The sequence below is a fragment of the Vicia villosa genome, linkage group LG5, assembly GCF_029867415.1.
Source record: "Vicia villosa cultivar HV-30 ecotype Madison, WI linkage group LG5, Vvil1.0, whole genome shotgun sequence".
Classification (NCBI taxonomy): domain Eukaryota; kingdom Viridiplantae; phylum Streptophyta; class Magnoliopsida; order Fabales; family Fabaceae; genus Vicia; species Vicia villosa.
Window position 1 is genome coordinate 168,066,806 of NC_081184.1, and position 19,320 is coordinate 168,086,125.

The 19,320-nt window shown below is 32.3% G+C and overlaps 1 protein-coding gene across 2 annotated transcripts; it reads right to left on the reverse strand.

The window, feature by feature from the left end:
* Window positions 1-5,620: 5,620 nt before the first annotated feature.
* On the reverse strand, window positions 5,621-11,446 carry LOC131603802 (mitochondrial-processing peptidase subunit alpha-like). 2 transcript variants are annotated; one of them, XM_058876235.1, is made up of 13 exons: window positions 11,269-11,445; window positions 10,757-11,011; window positions 10,367-10,663; window positions 8,522-8,689; window positions 8,241-8,408; window positions 8,052-8,132; window positions 7,826-7,892; window positions 7,489-7,586; window positions 6,706-6,778; window positions 6,493-6,563; window positions 6,330-6,379; window positions 6,094-6,206; window positions 5,621-5,999 (listed from the first exon to the last, which is right to left on the reverse strand). In XM_058876235.1, exons 1-13 carry the CDS (start codon window positions 11,305-11,307, stop codon window positions 5,947-5,949), a joined length of 1,533 nt encoding a protein of 510 aa, XP_058732218.1. In that variant the 5' UTR covers window positions 11,308-11,445; the 3' UTR covers window positions 5,621-5,946. The 2 variants fall into 2 exon arrangements, with proteins under 2 accessions (XP_058732218.1, XP_058732219.1); XM_058876236.1 differs by lacking the exons at window positions 5,621-5,999; window positions 6,094-6,206; window positions 6,330-6,379; window positions 6,493-6,563 and adding an exon at window positions 6,594-6,614 and having other exon boundaries at window positions 6,659-6,778; window positions 11,269-11,446.
* Window positions 11,447-19,320: the final 7,874 nt, after the last annotated feature.

The window sequence follows — 19,320 nt, forward strand, 5'->3', positions numbered from 1 at the left end:
GTTAGGTGTTTAGGTTCTTCAGTGGCAATTATTTGATCTTTTGGTCATCTTCCTTTATTTTAGAAAGTTGGATTTTTGATGACTTGATTGCTCATATGTAAATTAGAGATGGTGGATATTTATTCGACTCATTTCTGATAATGAACATGAATTGACAATGTAAAATAATTTTATATTATTATTCAATAGAAAGTCATCTTTCAACAAGTCTTACCATTCACTTCAAAATATTTATGTAATTTATCAAAATACACTATGTTTATTGAATGATAGTGTAAAACATTAACCATGCATATTTTATATAGGGGAAAAAAATTGGAAGAGGGAGTAATGCATTTGCAAACAAGTCAACGGGCCAAAAATTCATAAAATCAAACGTTATAGTTTATCGTTACATGTAATTCTCATTCTCAAGTAAATATTGGAAATAAGCAATTTTAAAATGTCATGTTTTTTATCAATAGAAACTCAAATTTTCTCATTTCCGATTACAATATCACAATTTATTCTTGCATGTAATTAAAAACTAATTTCGGTTAATACGTGTCGATGTGGCAATTGGCAAAATTTGGAACATAGATTAAAAAATTCACACTATTTTATTAATGTCAGATATAATGTATTTATAATAAATAAAGGCAAATAGAATGGGAAAAAGGATGATAGAAACTCACATGGGGTTTGAGGTGGAGTGCTGATGATGATGCTTTTGGTATGAATGTTTTGCAGAGAGAGAGAGAGGGGAAATAGTATTACTATTATGAGGTTGCTTGCTAATCAAGGAAAATCACCAATGTACTTGATGGACCACCACCTCCTACTCTCTAATTTATTAATTAATATAACCTTAATTATGCTATACATTTTACATGTTTTTTTGTGACAAAATTTAAGCTAGTTGAATTTGTAGGATTCATCAGAATTAGGGAAAGTTTTAAAGCTCAGAAAACATTTATATAAATAAATATTTACATATTGTCTATAGGTTGATCTACATATGTGTCATCTAAATTGAACTAACTTATTAATTATTTTAACTCACTTATATTTAAAATATGATATGTTTAAAAAATATATATTGTAGATAAACTCGAACTAAAGACTTTTTTCATAATAAAATTCAAAATAATTACTAGGTTATGAGTTAAATATTACTTATTTTTTGAAACAGGATTATATGTTATTTATTTTATTATATTTCTATAAAAAAAATAACATAAAATAGATATGTTTAATTATTTGAGGTCTTGTGCGTCTTCTTGTGCATGTATAGAATTTGCACTGCTTTATGTAGGTGAATTCGATTCAACCCACAATATTTTGCATAGTTTTTATTTTAGTACATTAAGTTTGAGTTTTTAAACTCGTAAACTTGTGTGACATTAATAATTTTTATTTTTCGATTATTATAAATGAAAATTACAATTATAAAATGCAAATGATCTACTTTAATATATTTTTTTTACTATTATAAATGAAAATTACAATTATAAAATGCAATTGATCTACTCAAATATATTTTTTTATTATTATATATAAAAATTACAATTATAAAATGCAAATGATCTACTCAGATATATTTTTGTAAGCATTATTATTGGTGATGGTGTTATTTACGAGCTCCAATATAATAATTTTTTGTTATATGTTTAATGGTGGAGGTGTATCTATAAATACTCTCACAATTAAATTTGTGACAGTAGAAACTAGAAAGTGTGAAGTTTAAAATTTTATAATCTTTTATATATATATATATATATATATATATATATATATATATATATATATATATATATATATATATATATATATATATATATATATATATATATATATATATATATATATATATATATGTGTGTGTGTGTGTGAGATTCAATTTTCAGTAGATTGAACCATAACTGGAACAATCAAATATAAAAATCTAGATCCAAATCAAAACTAGTGTGAACATGAAAGTCTAGCCTTTTTTTCTTTTTCATTTGTCACAAACTTTACCCTTGTATTATTTTTATTCTAGTATAATATAAAGTATTGATACACATCATATTATGTAGTTTCACATAATATACACATATAAAAGAACAAAGAACATAGCCCCATGCATCATGTGGGTCCTGCATCAGCATGAAAAATCTTTGGCCTTCAAAAAGTATCTCAATCAGATGATGGTTAAGCTTCACGTTTATAACTAATTCTATGGTGTGCAGTCAAGAAATAAAATCATGGAGGGACCCTTATCATGTTACATTCAGTATAATAAATAAATGGTTATGATTGCACCTTTTTCTGTGCAATTTCCAATCTTAAAATTTCATTTTAAGATCTTAATTTTCACCTAAAAATATCATAGTCTTAAGGAATATTTATTATCTTATCTTTAGAGGATCGTATATTTGAGAGAAAAATAGACCTACCAAATTAACAAAAGAACCAAAAATAATTCAACTAGTATATTTCATTGAAAATATTAAATATAATAAAATTGCTTTTAATTATCCATTTAAATTGATGCATTATTCTAACAAATCGATGGGGCCCCTCTATCTTAATAAATTGCATAAATATTCCTTAGTTTATTATATTTATCACTATTATTTTAGTATATGGTTTAGTTGTCACACAGTGATTCAAGGAACATAATCTTTTGTGTACTAATTTTAGTGATTATACTAAAAAAAGCATAGGTTTTAATTTTATACACATTCAAATATTCTAAATACACAGCCAAAAAAAATCAAACATATAGCATAATTCATCTTTAAGGATATTTCTTCTTTTTCTTGACAAGTTTTAGGATATTGCTTAGAGTACAATTCTTTGTACGGTGGATTATGGATATGTATATTCCAGATTACAAATTTTAAAGATTTGGTTAGTATAGCTTAGTATTATTTTTATCAGAATTACAACTTAGTTGATTTAGCAACAATTCTTTGACTTATATATATTCTTCTCTACTATATATCTATAATAGTGATATTTGATATTATTTCATAAGTGATGGATCCATTAGAAAAATAATTAAATATTTGTAAATAACTCAAGATTATAGAATTTGATTTTGATTCAGTTATTTTAAATTTTTTTGATAATTTAAAAAAAATTAATAAAACTTCAATGTCAACTTCATATATAAATCAATATAAAAAGATTAAATATTCTAATACTATTTATTGAAAGTCTAGAAAATGCAGAATTCAAATCATTTTGATACCACAAATTTACTTAAAGTTTTAAAGTTGAGAAATACTTGTATGGATACGAACCTAAACCCATATTTTTAGGCACAACCAATGAAGAGAGAATATAAATTTATTTAAATTTTAATTTCGTTTTTAATTGGTATCATGGGGGTGGTTGAGATAAAAGAGGAGAGAGACAATTTTATTTTTATTTTTTAATTAATAAAAAAAAGTGATTGGTTGTGTGTAAGTACAGGTATTATGGTTGTGTCTATGTAAGTATTTTCCTTTAAAGTTTTAAGATATTATCTCACTCCCCTATCAAAAATTCTAATATCACTTATTGAAAAGTATGTAAAGCATAAAAAACGTCAATAAATTAAATATGCTAATTAATAAAAAAAATTGAAGTCTTATAGTAAAATCACTAATACTCAGATATACTAGAGAAAAAAATTCTGTTAAATTTACACATGCATGTTTTTTTTCCTATCCACTCATATTAGAACATCTGCAGGCTTAAGAATCGATCTCTTCTCCTATAGGTTAATCAAAAAATTTGTAGACCTCTCTTTTTTCACAGATACTCCTGCACGCCTAAATATATCAAATAGAACATTCTTAAAAAGTCATGTCGGTATTTGAATCCTGAAAATTCTTTGCAATCAATAGTGTTTCCGAAATATATTTAAGCACGCCTTGCGGCAAACAAAATAAATCTCAGAGAATTATAAGTCAGTATTTAAGGATGGTACGATACTCTATTGGTGATACATGTTGACCTAGACCGTCAATAAAAATAAGAAGGAGAAAATCTTCAATGTACTCTGTTTGCAAACAATAAAAACGGTTTTCTTATATATTCAATCTTTCTTTCATTTTTTTAATGTCCATAGAATTTTACTTAAAGTGGAACCATATTGAATGCAAATGTTGAAAATGGGTAAGAAATTTTAGAAAAAGGCTTGACTTAGTTTCAGTGTTTTAATATATAAAATGTGAGAAGTGAAAAAATTGATCCACTTGTTTGTTTTGGTATGGACGTCTCTTCAATGTTCCTTGTGGAGTGTAATTCTTTATTGGGTGAAAAAGGTCTTGAAATTTCACTACTACATTAGTTTGATCTAACACTCAATTTAGTCTCTCTCTTTTTCCTTTTTTTCTTTCTATAGTGAACAAATATTATAATTATTTCATTTGTGTTTCTCATCCAAATTTGTAACTTGTAGGATATAATTAAGAAGAGTCTCTAAAAGAATGAAACTAATTGGCAAGTACAGAAGTGGGTTTGACAGCTGATAATATGGAAAACAATGATGTTGATTGGTTTATTATCTTATAATTGATAGCTTTCTTCAACTTTACTCCTTAAATATTGTTTTGACCATTTGGACCCAACCTACCTTCTTTTCGTGCCAGCTTGAGAATAAGTTACAGCAAAAGCAAGAATAATTCTTAGTCCTTACACATATTTGGCAGGAAAAAGCTACAACATATTTTCGACTGTAGTAATCATGCTCATGTGTGGAAAAATCAAGGATGAAATTAAATCAATATTTATATTTATATCTGAATATAATATAGGAATATAAGTTTTTGTCAATTTTATTACTATTTACTAGAGACCATATCATCTATTAAATCAGACGATTTAAATATATTCGATCTGTAATACAAAATAATGGAGAAATAGAGAAGAATGTAAACCATCAAATTTAAGTTTAATGGTTTAAATAGAGGAGGACTTCAGGAGTTTTACATGACACAAAGATACAGCTCAAATTGTGGAAAAAAATTACCTACGATGTTGTACAGAACAAAATGTTAGATAATTAAGAATCAACACAAAAACAAATAAGTGTGACGGATACAAGAATTTTGTGTTGAATGCATAATAAAACTAGACATTATATGATTAAAATTAAAATATTAAAGGGTATTAGAGTAACATTTATAATAAAGAAAATGGTAGAAAATAAATTTTAGTGATTCGATCATGTAGAGAGGAGGCTTGTAAGAGTAGATTATGAAGAGGAAAAAAGTCAAATAAATAGAAGATGAAGACTAAAACTAAGAAAAATTAAGATCTCAAGAGATTTTGAAATTAACAATTTAGATAAAAACATGATCTTAGACAAAACATTAAGGCAGAATTTAAATCATATAACTGCCTTGCAAAATACTTGCAAAATAACTGCCTTGCAAAACATTGGATAAGACAATGTTGATCTAACGATGAATATGTAAATATTTGCCATTTGCAATTACCTGAACCACTTTCTAAATACATGTGAAAAAGTTGTATAGTATGTAAAACCTTAAATATTTATTTTAATATCCTATTTATTTACAAAATTTATTTTTATTGATTGGGATAACTTCATTTATAAAATAATAATCAAACCTGCCTTGCAAAATATGAAAGCAAAACAACATTCATCAACAAATATATTTTATTTAATTCAAAACAAGTTTACTGATCAATAAATATGACTTTGTTTCCCAGCATGGGATTTTCAGTCCGAATATTCAGAAGTTTAAAGCCCAACCTAGAAAACATACATGTGATGTGCTTCAAGGTCATTCAAATTCAATAGCTGTGTACCCAAAAATGAAGAGATATGCAGATGCTGCTTGCACACATTCACTAATTTATTGATTACAACAAGGATTAATAAGATTTTAACTTAATTATACACTTTTAGCCTTACAAGACTTGATTGCATTTCAAGAAGAATCGTAGGATGGATAAAAATCAATCTCATTTCGATCGGAACCTCCTGCTCACTGATTCATAGCTTGGAACATATAAAACTGCAAAACATGGAGCAGCAGGGTTACACTTACTACACAAGACAAAGAAATCACAGTGTTTTTTAATTAAAGATAAAAAAGAAAATCAATTTACCATCTCCATATGATGCCATTGTGAGAGGGGAAGAAATGAGCTTTTGAGAAATTGAAGCAATGTCCTTCAAATTTACTTCATCCACTGCTTTCAAAAAATCCTCCACGGGTTTCCTGTGTAGAAGGACAAGTAAGCATGCAACAAATACAAGCATCAGTTGCATCGCCCAACATTTTATTTTATAATAAAACAAACAGCTTCCGAGTAATAATCTGAATGTCATTCATAAGCCATACCTATCACCATATGTCAAAACTTGTCTTCCAATATCTTCTGAAACAACCATCTGAGAACACAAAGTACAATACTAATTAGATGGTAACAAAGGAAAACAGAAGTTTAAGTGAAAAAAAGTCATAATTTCCAAGTAAATTTTTCATTTGAGATGGATTTTCATACTCGTGATTCCAAATTCATCAAAATTGCAGATTTTGTAGCTTGTTTGGCACGATCCAGTTGTACCTGGTCAACTGCAGACAGATAGAATGTGTTATAACTGCAAGACCATTATCAATCTAAAGGTGATAGAATGTGTTATAACTGCAAGACCATTATCAATCTAGAGGTGATAATCAAGACGCAAAATACTAGTCAAAGAGCATAACAGCATACCTTGACCAGAGGTAGCAACTGCAAGAATCTCATTAGCTGCAATATCGATGGCTTTTGACACAAAATCTGAACCCTAATACATCAGATGAGAATAAGGTCACAGATGATAAAAAAAGAAAAATAAAGAATACTAATAAAAAACTTTGCAGACATTGCATTCACCATGGGTACATATAAGCCTAATGGTTCCAGGCATTTTGACCAGGAAATAAACAGGAATATCAACATGTGTTTAATTGGTTTAATACGTAAAAAAACTGAAAGAGAAAATTTTAAAATGCAAAACACTTGCTGTCCCTTGGTAAGCCAGAAATATATGGTAGGATTATATCTTCTGGAAGCTGTATAATTGCAACAAAAGTATGTATGATTGTATATATTAGTCTTTGTATTTTAAAAAGTCTTAACAGAAAAATGGATCTTAATGGCATAAAATCTTATTAGACTAAACAAATGAACCACAAATAATATGCAGAAGTCTAGCTTCAAAAACACAACATAAATCTATTCAAGCATTACCGTAAACCTGCCAAAGTTAATTTTCACACTAAGGCACAAATCTTTTTTGTTAATCATTAATACTTGTGATTTAAGCAGACTTGAATTTACGCAGATGTTGAATCATCTAATGGCTTCAAAACACACTGAAATTGTGATTAATGTCACCTTTAATGGATTAATTAAAAGTATCCATAATTACATTACTTATAACTTTGGCCAACATAAAAATTCAAATATTTCCAGAAAAAATGATTTCATTATAGACAGAATGGAGGGACTTACTGTTGTGACTTGAATACCAAAAATGCCAGTATTATTGTAAATATTGTTGAATGCTGAAATTGAATGAACTTGTGGATACTCATTCAGAACACGGAGATCTGCATGTGATAAAAGCAAGAACGTTAAGCTGACAATATTTACAGAAGAATATATATTCTATTTTTCTTAGAGGGAAACATGCTTCTTAGTTGCAAAAACTATGCATAAAATCAAGACCATCACAGATGATATGGAGCCATACAGTGCTTCCATATGTAACTGACTATTTAAATCTTATATTCCAAGCTTCAACTAAAGCAGAGAGCCAGAAAAGACTGAATACGTCAGGATAACTTACACAGCCGTGAATACATCCCTTTACCAGGGCCGCCAGCTGAGAATGATCCACCGCCTCCCAATAGCATCTGTATTATGTAAGATAAAACGGTAAATATGCTGACTTAACAGAAACTAGAATAATATAAACATACTTATAGGAGCCAACTAAACAATCCACTCTTGGACATATTTCTGACAACCTTAAAAATGGGAAGAAAAAGACAAATAAAAAGCATAATCCAGACCTGAAGAACAGTCAAAACCATAGCATCCTTCAAGTTGTGCCAGCCACCGGGAAGTTCAAATGCAAGAGCAAAATGGGTCCTCTGGCCATTAAAGGAATGTTAGACTTGACAGATGATTGAGGACAACTGTAAAAAATAGAGATGTAACATAAATAAATACAAAGAAAAATATATTTTTCTAATGCATACCCCTGTTTCAGTTTGACAACGATAATCACCACCAGTGTATACTGATTTTGGTTCCTGTGGACGCGGGACACTGGGTAAATCGGACAAAAGAGGTTCGGCAACGGATAACAACTCCTCATGCTCAACACCAGAAGCTGCAAGTACTATTCGAGGTGCGGTGTAATTTTCCTGATGTTTTACAAAATTAGAAGTCTCATAAGAAAGTTATTAACAGTTAAAAGATAGAATTTTTGAGAGGCAACTAATACTATATTATGAACTTTGAGTCGTTGAGAACTTACGGCAACAAATTCTTCCAGAAGTGCACCATTTAGTCTACCCAGTGCTGATTCTGAAGCTAAAAGAGGATTAGCCAAGGCACCAGAAAAACCAGCAGAATGAATTGCTTCCAATAGCAAGTCTTGAGGGTTTTTGGAAGCTTCACCAATCTCAGCCTTCACTTTCAGAAGCTGTATATAATTGTGGTATTAATAACAGGAGAAGATTCAAAAGGCCATGACAAATGTAAGCATCGTGAAGGTACAAAGTCGCTATATAAATCTGTCAATATTTATACACGACAACCCATATGAACCATGTTTACTCACTTTGAAACACATTCCCATTCACTTATATTGACAGAAACTTATTATTCTATAACGCAATTAAAATTTAAATATAAAAATCTGATGAGTATAGAGTATCTATGATGACTGTCTTATTATAATAAATACAAGTTTTTTTCAATGGTCAATAGTAAGTTTTTTATAATATATAACTTTAATCGTACATATATGTTAAAGCCAGTACTAGAACAAGCTCCAGGTGTTGTGCTTAAATGAGGCAAACCAAAAACAGAGCCCTAGGAATGATATATTTGAGGTGCCCGATTTTATAGTCTCTGAAAGATTAACTATCAAAAATACGTGCATACGAATTAAAGGGTAATTTTTGAGACAGGAGTTATATATTTGAAGACCAAATAAAACCAAACAGCACTGTCACATAGACACACACAAATAGGACCTGCGAATCTGTGATGTAGTTTGACAGTAGGCTGCAAAAAGTAGCTGGACCAAATAAGCAAGAAAACAAGACACACTAGATGCAATATGGAAAATATTTCTGACAGAGGCAGTTTCATCTCGATTAAAACAGACTGTTAAAATTTATTTATTTTTAAAAAAAAAAAAACATAGCATTGAAACCCACTAGTTTTTTCAGTTAAAATTATTTTACTATAGTTCAACTTAAAGTCCCCCATTTGGTCGTTAATCTCAGATAGTGTTTCGTAGTACAAACTCTTTAAAATGCTATAGCAGATAGCAGGATAGCCGCTATTGTAAAGACTAAATATCACTATACAAAGTAAACATAAATACTAAACTAGAAAAATACATAAAATTAAAGAGATCATCACACTTAATGGTTAAAGAACCTAAAGTATAGAGCATAAAACTTAAGCAGAGAAGATCATAACAAAACTGAAGTAAAAGTAGGAAGTAGGACATAAACAATTGTTTGTGAGTAAGAATATAACATAATGGAGAACAGAACACTACCCTTAAAAGGGTTCAGATTGAAATTTCTACCCTTCAAAAACAGGCAAGGGTTTAAAAAAATGGATTTGAGGAATTTATTCCTGAAACCCTAACAACAGACGCGATAACAGTTTGGGCCCATATTTAGCGGCCACAGCAACCGCTATTTCTGATGATGGCTCGCAGGCCAAAAGCCTCACACTGAACCCTGTGACCGCTACTGGCAAAACATATGTATGCATATAGTTTCTTTTGAGGCCTCCTATAGCTCACTACTGCTAGTACTATTTTCATTATGTTTGTGCTGACTTAAACTAAGGTCTATATCCCTTTTCTATAATATCTATTAGAATCATGGGAGACTACTTTCTGTTTTTAATGCTTTTTCACAGCAACTTTGCATTCAACTCATATATGTATGATGATTATCATTAAACAATTTTTTTTCTGTGAGCAGTGGTATGCATATGCTTAACGCCTTGGCATTTAGGGGTTTGACACATCAAGCCAATCTACACATTTAAGTTCCAACAGAAATGCTAAGTTGTGCACTAAACAATCAGTAAAAACATTCTACGAGTCCTCATAAGGATTCAGTGAAGTTACCTGCTCGTTAACCTCCCAATCAAGAAACGCAGGGTTCCTCACAATATCAACAAGCAACTCCACCATTTCAGGAACATAAGTCTTCAAAGCGTCAAAAGTGTAACCCATTTGCTCTCTAGAAGCCGAAGCCTGCACATTACCACCAATCGCCTCTACTTCACGAACCACTCGAAAGTGACTCCTGTTTACAGTACTCTTGAAAGCCATCCGTTCAAGCAGGTGTGTAGCCCCAAAAGTTAACGGGGTCTCATAGATTGAACCAGAATCCACATATAAACCTATCGAGGCAGCAGGAGACTAAACAACAACCCAATTAATGTCTGTCAATACTTGTAAATCCACAGATCATAAAATATATTACATAATAAAAAACCAACAATTAACTCATACCGGTGATGTTTCCGACGCGACTTTAGCTCCATTCGGGAGTGTAGTAATAATCGTTTTCCCAGGCGCAACATGATCAGGCAAAGGAGACGGAAGTACAACACCTGGAAGCGGGAAATCGAGCGGCACAGAAGCAGGTGATCCTGATCCAGTAAACCATCCAAATATTCCACCTAAACCAGAAGAAGATTGTTTCGCCGCAACCGAACTCGAACTCGCAAATCTAGTACTAGAAGGCACCCTATTGCACGAACGAGCCTAAACTCATTGGTTAACCACAATCCAAACCATTAGACAATTTAACCTAATGCAAAAAATCATAAATCTAAAACGAAATTAAAATCATATTCTAGCTACAGTAACTTCTATCAATTGCATAAACAAGTGAATTCGAATTCTATAATTCTATAATACTACAAAGCAGTAATCGGAAAACACGATTCGATTGAAGTGAATTTGAAATTATGAGATCTAGGGCATGGAATAAGGAATTGAAAATGAAGAAAAATACTAACCCTAATTGTTCTGAGGCGCGAAGAAACGTTCCTGTACATGGTGAATGAATCTGAAGGCGGAACGGAAAAGAGAAGAGAGTAAGCGAAGTTTTTGTTTATTTGATTCGGTTTAGGGCGGAGAAGAGAGAAGAAAGAAGAAGAAGAATCAGACACTTTTCTACCTATTGGACTATTTTCTTATTTTTTTCGGTAGAATATTACACAAATCTTTATAATTTGCTTTATACACCCCCGTGTTATTGATATTTAAAAGATTTATTTTGTATTTATACTTTGCTATATGAAAATGTATCCAAATATCTTACTTTTGAGTGAAAAGTTTTACAATTATATAAAAAACATTTTATTTATATTTGAAGTTTCTAAGAATATATATTTAACTTCTTGCTATTTTATAAAATATTTGGTGTTATCATCATGGATTTTAGCTTACAACAAACATGTTTTTATAAAACAATATAGATTGAGGTTTATGTTATAAGTACTTTAATTTAGAAAATTAATTGGAATTACTAATGTTTTATTTAAAATAGTTGGTCAAGAAGTATATGTTTCATGATAACATTCATCTCCATCCAAAATAAGATGTAAACTAAATATTACACAAATTTGTCATTTAAAACTTCAATGAATTCTTGTTGTCCTCCATGATGTTATTGGAGAATGTGAGTGTATAATAATCTAGAATGAAGATATTGAGTAGACCTTTCTTTTAAACTCATTTTAAAAAATATTTTTAATTAAAATTAGAGTTTTACAAGCCGAAGCACAAATTATAAATAAAAGTGAGAGGAAGTGAAGTTTTATAAAAGATATGTTTGAATGAATTTTATTGTTTGCTCAGACTATCAAGAATCACAATGATTGAAAAAGATGAAGGTTAAACAAGCAATACATCAATTAACATGATTCAATTTACACACAAAGTTCAAATTGAATTTGATTATTTGAATAGTCAATCTAACATTAAGAGTTTATACTAAGTTTACGCATATCTGGGAGCTGACCCAAAGGATGTCCTGAAGGAGATAAAAGACACTAGAGGATATAATGCTAGGTGTGGATTTCTAGAGAGCATGTATGCACAATAGCTGATAGCGGCAAAGGATGTTGATGGTGATGATGAACAAGTTATGTTTCGTAGAGCATATATATTGAAAGATTGTCTATTGTACTTGGTTGGCACGTCTACATTTATGGACAGAAGTGTCTATTATGTGGATATAGTCTACCTTAGATATTTTGTTAACTTTGAGCGGATACATGAGGAAGAGGTGAGAGAGACACTGGTGAGAAAAAGTAAAGGGTTTAGAAAAAATAAAGGCCATGTGTTAGCATTACCCAAAAAAAATTATTTTATTTACTTCATTAAATTAAACTAAGTTGTTGAGTTTTACAATCTCCCAAAAATAAACATTATTTTGTATTCACACTTGGGGGAATTGGTCATTGACGATGTGTTTTTTCTCACCCAAACTTGTCTGGTTCAACCCAATTAAACATGAGAATTTTTTGTTGCACCCCATAATCTTCTAGCTCACCGCGCGAAAATACTATAATGCCTCCAAGTTTCAAAGATGTGTCTCTGGACACACCAAACCTCTCTTAAAACATAAATTATTTCGGAAATGTATATATGTAACACCTTCGAAGGTATATTTCTAGAAACTGGCGAGGCAGAAACAGAAAAATAGAATGGAAAAATAACAACTTAACAAAATAAAAATATTATTGATCAAACATTACACTTCAATATCTAAGTGGACATTGTAACATTTTGATGATATACCGATCTAGAAATAGTCACATTCTGCCCGATCGGGACTTTTGATTCTAAATGGAAAAAGGTTATCCACATAGCCCTTAAATCAGTTGCAGTCTTCAGCTCCTTGTTGTTGAACTCAAGCTTCCCTTCTTTGTCAAGGGATGGCGAGCGTTATTCGGTCCTCATAATGTTGCGATTGTCGCTATATGGTAGAAGCTCTTGCAATGTGTAATGTAGACCTTCAAGAGGGGTGTACTCAGTGATCTTAAGTTCTCTTGATGGTGTATTGCTGATAAAGTGAATATTTCCAACATGTCAAATGATGTTCATTTTGGTTTTTTGTGTTGGTATGAAATAATATGACAAGTGATCTATATTTATAGTAGTGGGAGATTAAATGGACCTCACAAGCCCTATCTTGTACCAAGTCACATTCCAAAAATATAACTTCGGGACCTCCCTTTACTCCAAAAATATATTTCTGGAACCCACACATGACAAAACAGAAACAGAATAGGATAGAAACATGTAATCAATGCAAAAAAAATTGGGCAAACTTCAAAGTATATACATTAGACATAATAACACATTAATATAATGTCACTTACAAAAAATGATAAATATCTACTAAAATGAACATAAACACTTGTTGTCTGCCAAATCTACAACTATTGGTGGTATCCCCTTTGACTTTTGTTTATTTATTTTTTCTTTCAATCTTGCTCAATTTGGTGAGCTCTTGCATCCTTTCAACAAATTGGTCTGACTAACTCTTGGCTTTGGTTGTATAATGAGTCTTCCACTTTGGTTATGTAAGTGGTATAGGGCATTCCAGTTTCAAATAAAATTGAATAAAATGTTACGGATTTGAAACCCACCAACATGCATTACAGTGCACAGTGGTAAAAAAGTTTCCGAAAAACCGTATCTTGTAAGATCAACTACATGCATTATACTGATAAAAATGAACAAGAATATAGTTGCCGACAATGAAAACGGAAATGGTGAAGGGGAGGTGAGAAACAATGGTAATGGAAAAGTGAGAAAGTCAGTGGAGAAGGATAGGTGAGAAAGACACTGGTGAGGAAAAGTAAAGGGTCTAGAGAAAAGAAATGACACATGTTAGCATTACCCAAAAAAAAATTATTTGCTTCATTAAATTTGACTAAGTTATTGAGTTTTCAATATCCCCAAGTAAACGTGGGGAATCGGTCATCCACAGTGTGTTTTTTCTCACCCAAACTTGTCTAGTTCAACCCAATTAAAGTGGAGAATTTTTTAATGCACCCCATAACCTTCTAGCGTACCACTCGAAAATACTATAATGCCTCAAATTTTTGAGATGTATCTTTGGACGCACCGAACCTCGTTTGAAACATAAATTATTCCATAAATGTATATACGTAACATCTCTAGAGGTATAATTCCATAAATTTACGAGGTAGCAGCAGAAAAACAGAATGGAAAAATAACAACTTGACAAAATAAAATACCGTTGATATCATAAAATCAACAATACATGAGGGATTTTAACATAAATCAAATATTACACTTCAATATCTAGGTGAACATTCTAACATCTTGATAATATCATCGACTGGTCTCGAAACAATCACATCTACCTCGATCATAACATTTGATTCTAAACGACAAAAGGTTCTCCACATTGCTCTTAAATCAGCGGACGTTGTTAGAACAAGATTTGTTCTGATCAATTATCTTAGTTTTGATGATAACAATAATATGAATTTTGCTTAAGATAATATGGTACTCTAATCCAATGCAATTTCCTTTTCAGGAAATATATAAAGAGTATGCATAATTCAGCGCTCAGAAGCTTTGTCTCAAAGGGTTCAGCATGCAACATCAGAACATGGTCTGGCAAGACATCAGAAGATGGTCGAAGCAGAATCAGAACATGGGTCTATGGAAGCATCAGAAGAACATGAGATCAGAAGCACTGAAGTTCTGATGGTATCACGCTCAAAAGCACTTCAAGGTCAGAAGATCAGAAGATGCTTTGCACCAAGCTGTTTAACTCTGATGATATTCAAACGTTGTATTCACAAACATCAGATCAAAAGGAAGTACAAGTGGCAAGCTACGCTGACTGACAAAAGGAACGTTAAAAGCTATTATAGGCAACGTCAGTAGACACAGCGTGAACAAGGCTCGAGGTAGTTGACAAAAGCGTATAACATTAAATGCGATGCTGTACGGAACACGCAAAGCATTAAATGCACTCAACGGTCATCTTCTCCAACGCCTATAAATATGAAGTTCTGATGAGAAGCAAGGTTAACGATTATGAACAAAACAACTCATATTAACTTGCTGAAACTCTGTTCTATTCAAAGCTTAGAATCTTCATCTTCATCAAAGCTCACTACATTGCTGTTGTAATATATTAGTGAGATTAAGCTTAAACGTTAAGAGAAATATCACAGTTTGTGATTATAGCTTTTAAGAAGCAATTGTAATACTCTTAGAATTGATTACATTAAGTTGTAAGGAACTAGAGTGATCGTGTGGATCAGAATACTCTAGGAAGTCTTAGAGGTTATCTAAGCAGGTTGTAACTAGAGTGATCGTGTGGATCAGAATACTCTAGAAAAGTCTTAGAGGGTATCTAAGCAGTTGTTCCTGGAGTGATCAGTGTGTGATCAGAAGACTCTGGAAGACTTAGTTGCTGACTAAGTGGAGAACCATTGTAATCCGTGCGATTAGTGGATTAAATCCTCAGTTGAGGTAAATCATCTCTGCGGGGGTGGACTGGAGTAGTTTAGTTAACAACGAACCAGGATAAAAATAACTGTGCAATTTATTTTTATCTGTCAAGTTTTTAAAGCTACACTTATTCAAACCCCCCCTTTCTAAGTGTTTTTCTATCCTTCAATTGGCATCAGAGCGCCGGTTCTAAGGTGCAAGCACTTAACCGTGTTTAGAAAAGATTCAGGAAGAGAAAAACGCTTCAGTAAAAGATGGCTGATGAAACTGCAAAGTCTACACCTGCATCTACATCTGGCTCTGCTGAGCAACACAACGGTAACAATGGTTATACTAGACCGCCGGTATTTGATGGTGAAAACTTTGAATACTGGAAAGATAAACTGGAAAGTTACTTTCTTGGTCTAGATGGTGATCTATGGGATCTTCTGATGGATGGTTACAAACATCCAGTAAATGCCAGTGGCGTAAAGCTGACAAGGCAAGAAATGAATGATGATCAGAAGAAGCTTTTCAGGAATCATCATAAATGCAGAACTGTTTTGCTGAATGCTATCTCTCATGCTGAGTATGAGAAGATATCTAACAGGGAAACGGCCTATGACATATATGAGTCCTTGAAAATGACTCATGAAGGAAATGCTCTAGTCAAGGAGACTAAAGCTCTCGCTTTAATCCAGAAGTATGAAGCCTTCAAGATGGAGGATGATGAAGACATTGAAAAGATGTTTTCAAGATTTCAAACTCTTACTGCTGGATTGAGAGTTCTTGACAAGGGATACACCAAGGCTGATCACGTAAAGAAGATCATCAGAAGCTTACCCAGAAGATGGGGTCCTATGGTGACTGCATTCAAGATTGCAAAGAATCTGAATGAAGTTTCTCTGGAAGAGCTTATCAGTGCCTTGAGAAGCCATGAAATAGAGCTGGACGCAAATGAGCCTCAAAAGAAAGGTAAGTCTATTGCATTAAAATCCAATATCAAGAAATGCACTAACGCTTTTCAGGCTAGAGAAGAAGATCCTGAAGAATCAGAATCTGAAGAAGAAGATGAACTGTCCTTGATCTCCAGAAGGCTAAATCAACTCTGGAAGAACAAGCAAAGGAAGTTCAGAGGCGTCAGAAGTTCAAAGAAATTTGAACGTGGAGAATCTTCTGATGACAGAAGATTTGACAAGAAGAAGGTCATGTGCTATGAATGCAATGAGCCTGGACACTTCAAGAATGAATGTCCAAAACTTCAGAAGGAAAATCCCAAGAAGAAGTTTCATAAGAAGAAAGGTCTTATGGCAACCTGGGATGAGTCAGAAGATGATTCAGACTCTGAAGATGAGCAGGCTAACTGTGCGCTGATGGCGACAGAAGATGACGGATCAGAATCTACATCAGAATCAGATTCTGAAGAGGTATTTTCTGAACTTACTAGAGATGAGTTAGTTTCCGGTCTAACTGAACTTCTGGAATTCAAGTCTCAGATTAGTCTCAAATACAAAGAGCTGAAAAAGCTATTTGAATTTGAAACAAAGAAGCTTGAGTTGGAGAATTCTGAATTAAAAGAAAAACTTTTAAAATTATCCAATAATGTTGGACCTCCTTCTGATTCAGAAAAATCCACTCCTAGTCTAAACCATATTCTGAAAGAATATGATTTAAGTTTCAGGAAGTTCTTATCTAGAAGTATTGGCAGAAGTCAGCTAGCTTCTATGATATATGCTGTGTCTGGAAACAAAAGAGTCGGCATTGGTTTTGAGGGTGAAACCCCATACAAACTTGAACCTGTTGATGAAATGAAATTCACATACAAGCCATTGTATGATCAGTTCAAGTATGGCCACTCCCATGATATTAGGCACACTTCACATGCTCAAAGTTTTCACATAACACACACCAAAAAGCATGTGACACAACCTAGGAAATATCATGAAACTCACATTAAAAATTATCATGATGTTCCTCCTATTGCTTACAATGTTAAACCCAAGTTCAATCAGAACTTGAGAAAATCTAACAAGAAAGGACCCAAGAAGATGTGGGTACCAAAGAAAAAGACTATTTCTTTTGCAGATTCTCTTGGCGACAAAGAAGATAAAAGTCAACATGTCATGTCACCTGGACTCAAGTTGGTCTCAACACTTGAAGGGAAGAAGGACTGTCTTCCAAGTTCTGGTACTTAAATCTGTTGAAGAAACTATGTTCGTAGGAGATCAGAAAAGAAAGTTTATTAGTCTTGGAACCATCTGTTTTGTTTGTTTCTAAAGCATTGATGTTTCGTTCTTGATTATTCTGAATGCTCTAAATGCTACAGAATATACAATATTGAAACATTGATTGTGGACGAATCAATAAATATCTGGTTTGATGATAAACTTGTTTCTGATGAAACAAAGCAGCTTAAGAATTTCTGCAGATACAGTTTTGTCTTATCAGAAGCTGCAGAACAAAAAAAGTGAATCTCCAGAAGCTGTGTATATCAGAAGTAATGGATCAGAAGATCATTCAGATTTATATCAGCACACTTCAAAAGGAGTGTTTCCAGAAGAGAAACTTGATCAATTCAGAAGCAGTGATCGGAATCAGAAGGCGTAAAGCCTATTGAATATTTCACACCTGTCATCCATTATCTGATGATAAACACGTGTCTCTACGGTCAGTACGAAGCGTGCAGTTGAAAAGACGCCGACCTAGGTAACTGTTTTAAATCATTTCTTTTACCACGATCTCTCTCCTCACGTCACTCGTCATTTAATGAAAATGATTTCTTTTGATTCTGAAACTATTCATTTTGTTTATTTATTCTTTTTCATTTTCTATTTTATATTCGTCTCCTTATATTCTTTTCAAATCATATCATACATCTTTTTCGCTCCCTTGTCTCTCTTTCTTCTTGCATTCTCTCGTTTGAAAAGTTCTTAGCCGTTTTCTAAAACCCTAATCAAAAACCCAGTTCTCTTCTCCTGTTCGTTTTTGTTCATTCTGCATCCATAGCTGCCTTCTCATCCCAAAATGTTGGTACATCTGTTCCTCACCATCTCCAAGAAGAAATTTTGCAACTTACTCCTGTTGTTGCATGCTCTATTCCCAAGGACAAATTAGAAGTTATATGTGAACTCATTGTTGATTTTGACAACCTTGAAGAACATGGATTTCATCTTAAAGAAGACATCATCTTTCAAGGATGGACCTCGTTGTTCGCTGAGTTCGTTGGCCCAGTTTATCCGGATCTTGTCAAGGAATTCTGGGCACATGCTGTGGTTGCTCCAAAATCAATACTTTCTTTCGTCCATGGAAAGTTTGTTGTTATTACTGAAAACATCCTAAGAGTGATGTTTGATCTGAAAAACCCTGAAGGGGCTTTTGAGATTGATCAAAGGGCAGTTTGGGAAGATGTTCTATCCACTCTCTATCCAAATGTCAAGAAAACAAAACACGTCAAGGATTTGAGAGATATCTACAAAATCTGGACAAAGATCATTCTTGGGTGTTTCTACCATAGGAAAGCAACACATGCTTCGGATTTCATCAGTAATGAGCAAAAGTATATTCTTTATTGCATTGCCACT

Excerpts from the sequence above, each read along its gene's own strand:
- LOC131603802 (XM_058876235.1), bottom strand. The coding sequence starts at position 11,307 with ATGTACAGGAACGTTTCTTCGCGCCTCAGAACAATTAGG. Across the intron at positions 7,587-7,825 it reads AGGGATGTATTCACGGCTGT|ATCTCCGTGTTCTGAATGAG; the intron begins GTAAGTTATCCT and ends TATCACATGCAG. Across the intron at positions 6,380-6,492 it reads TGATGAATTTGGAATCACGA|ATGGTTGTTTCAGAAGATAT; the intron begins GTATGAAAATCC and ends TTGTGTTCTCAG.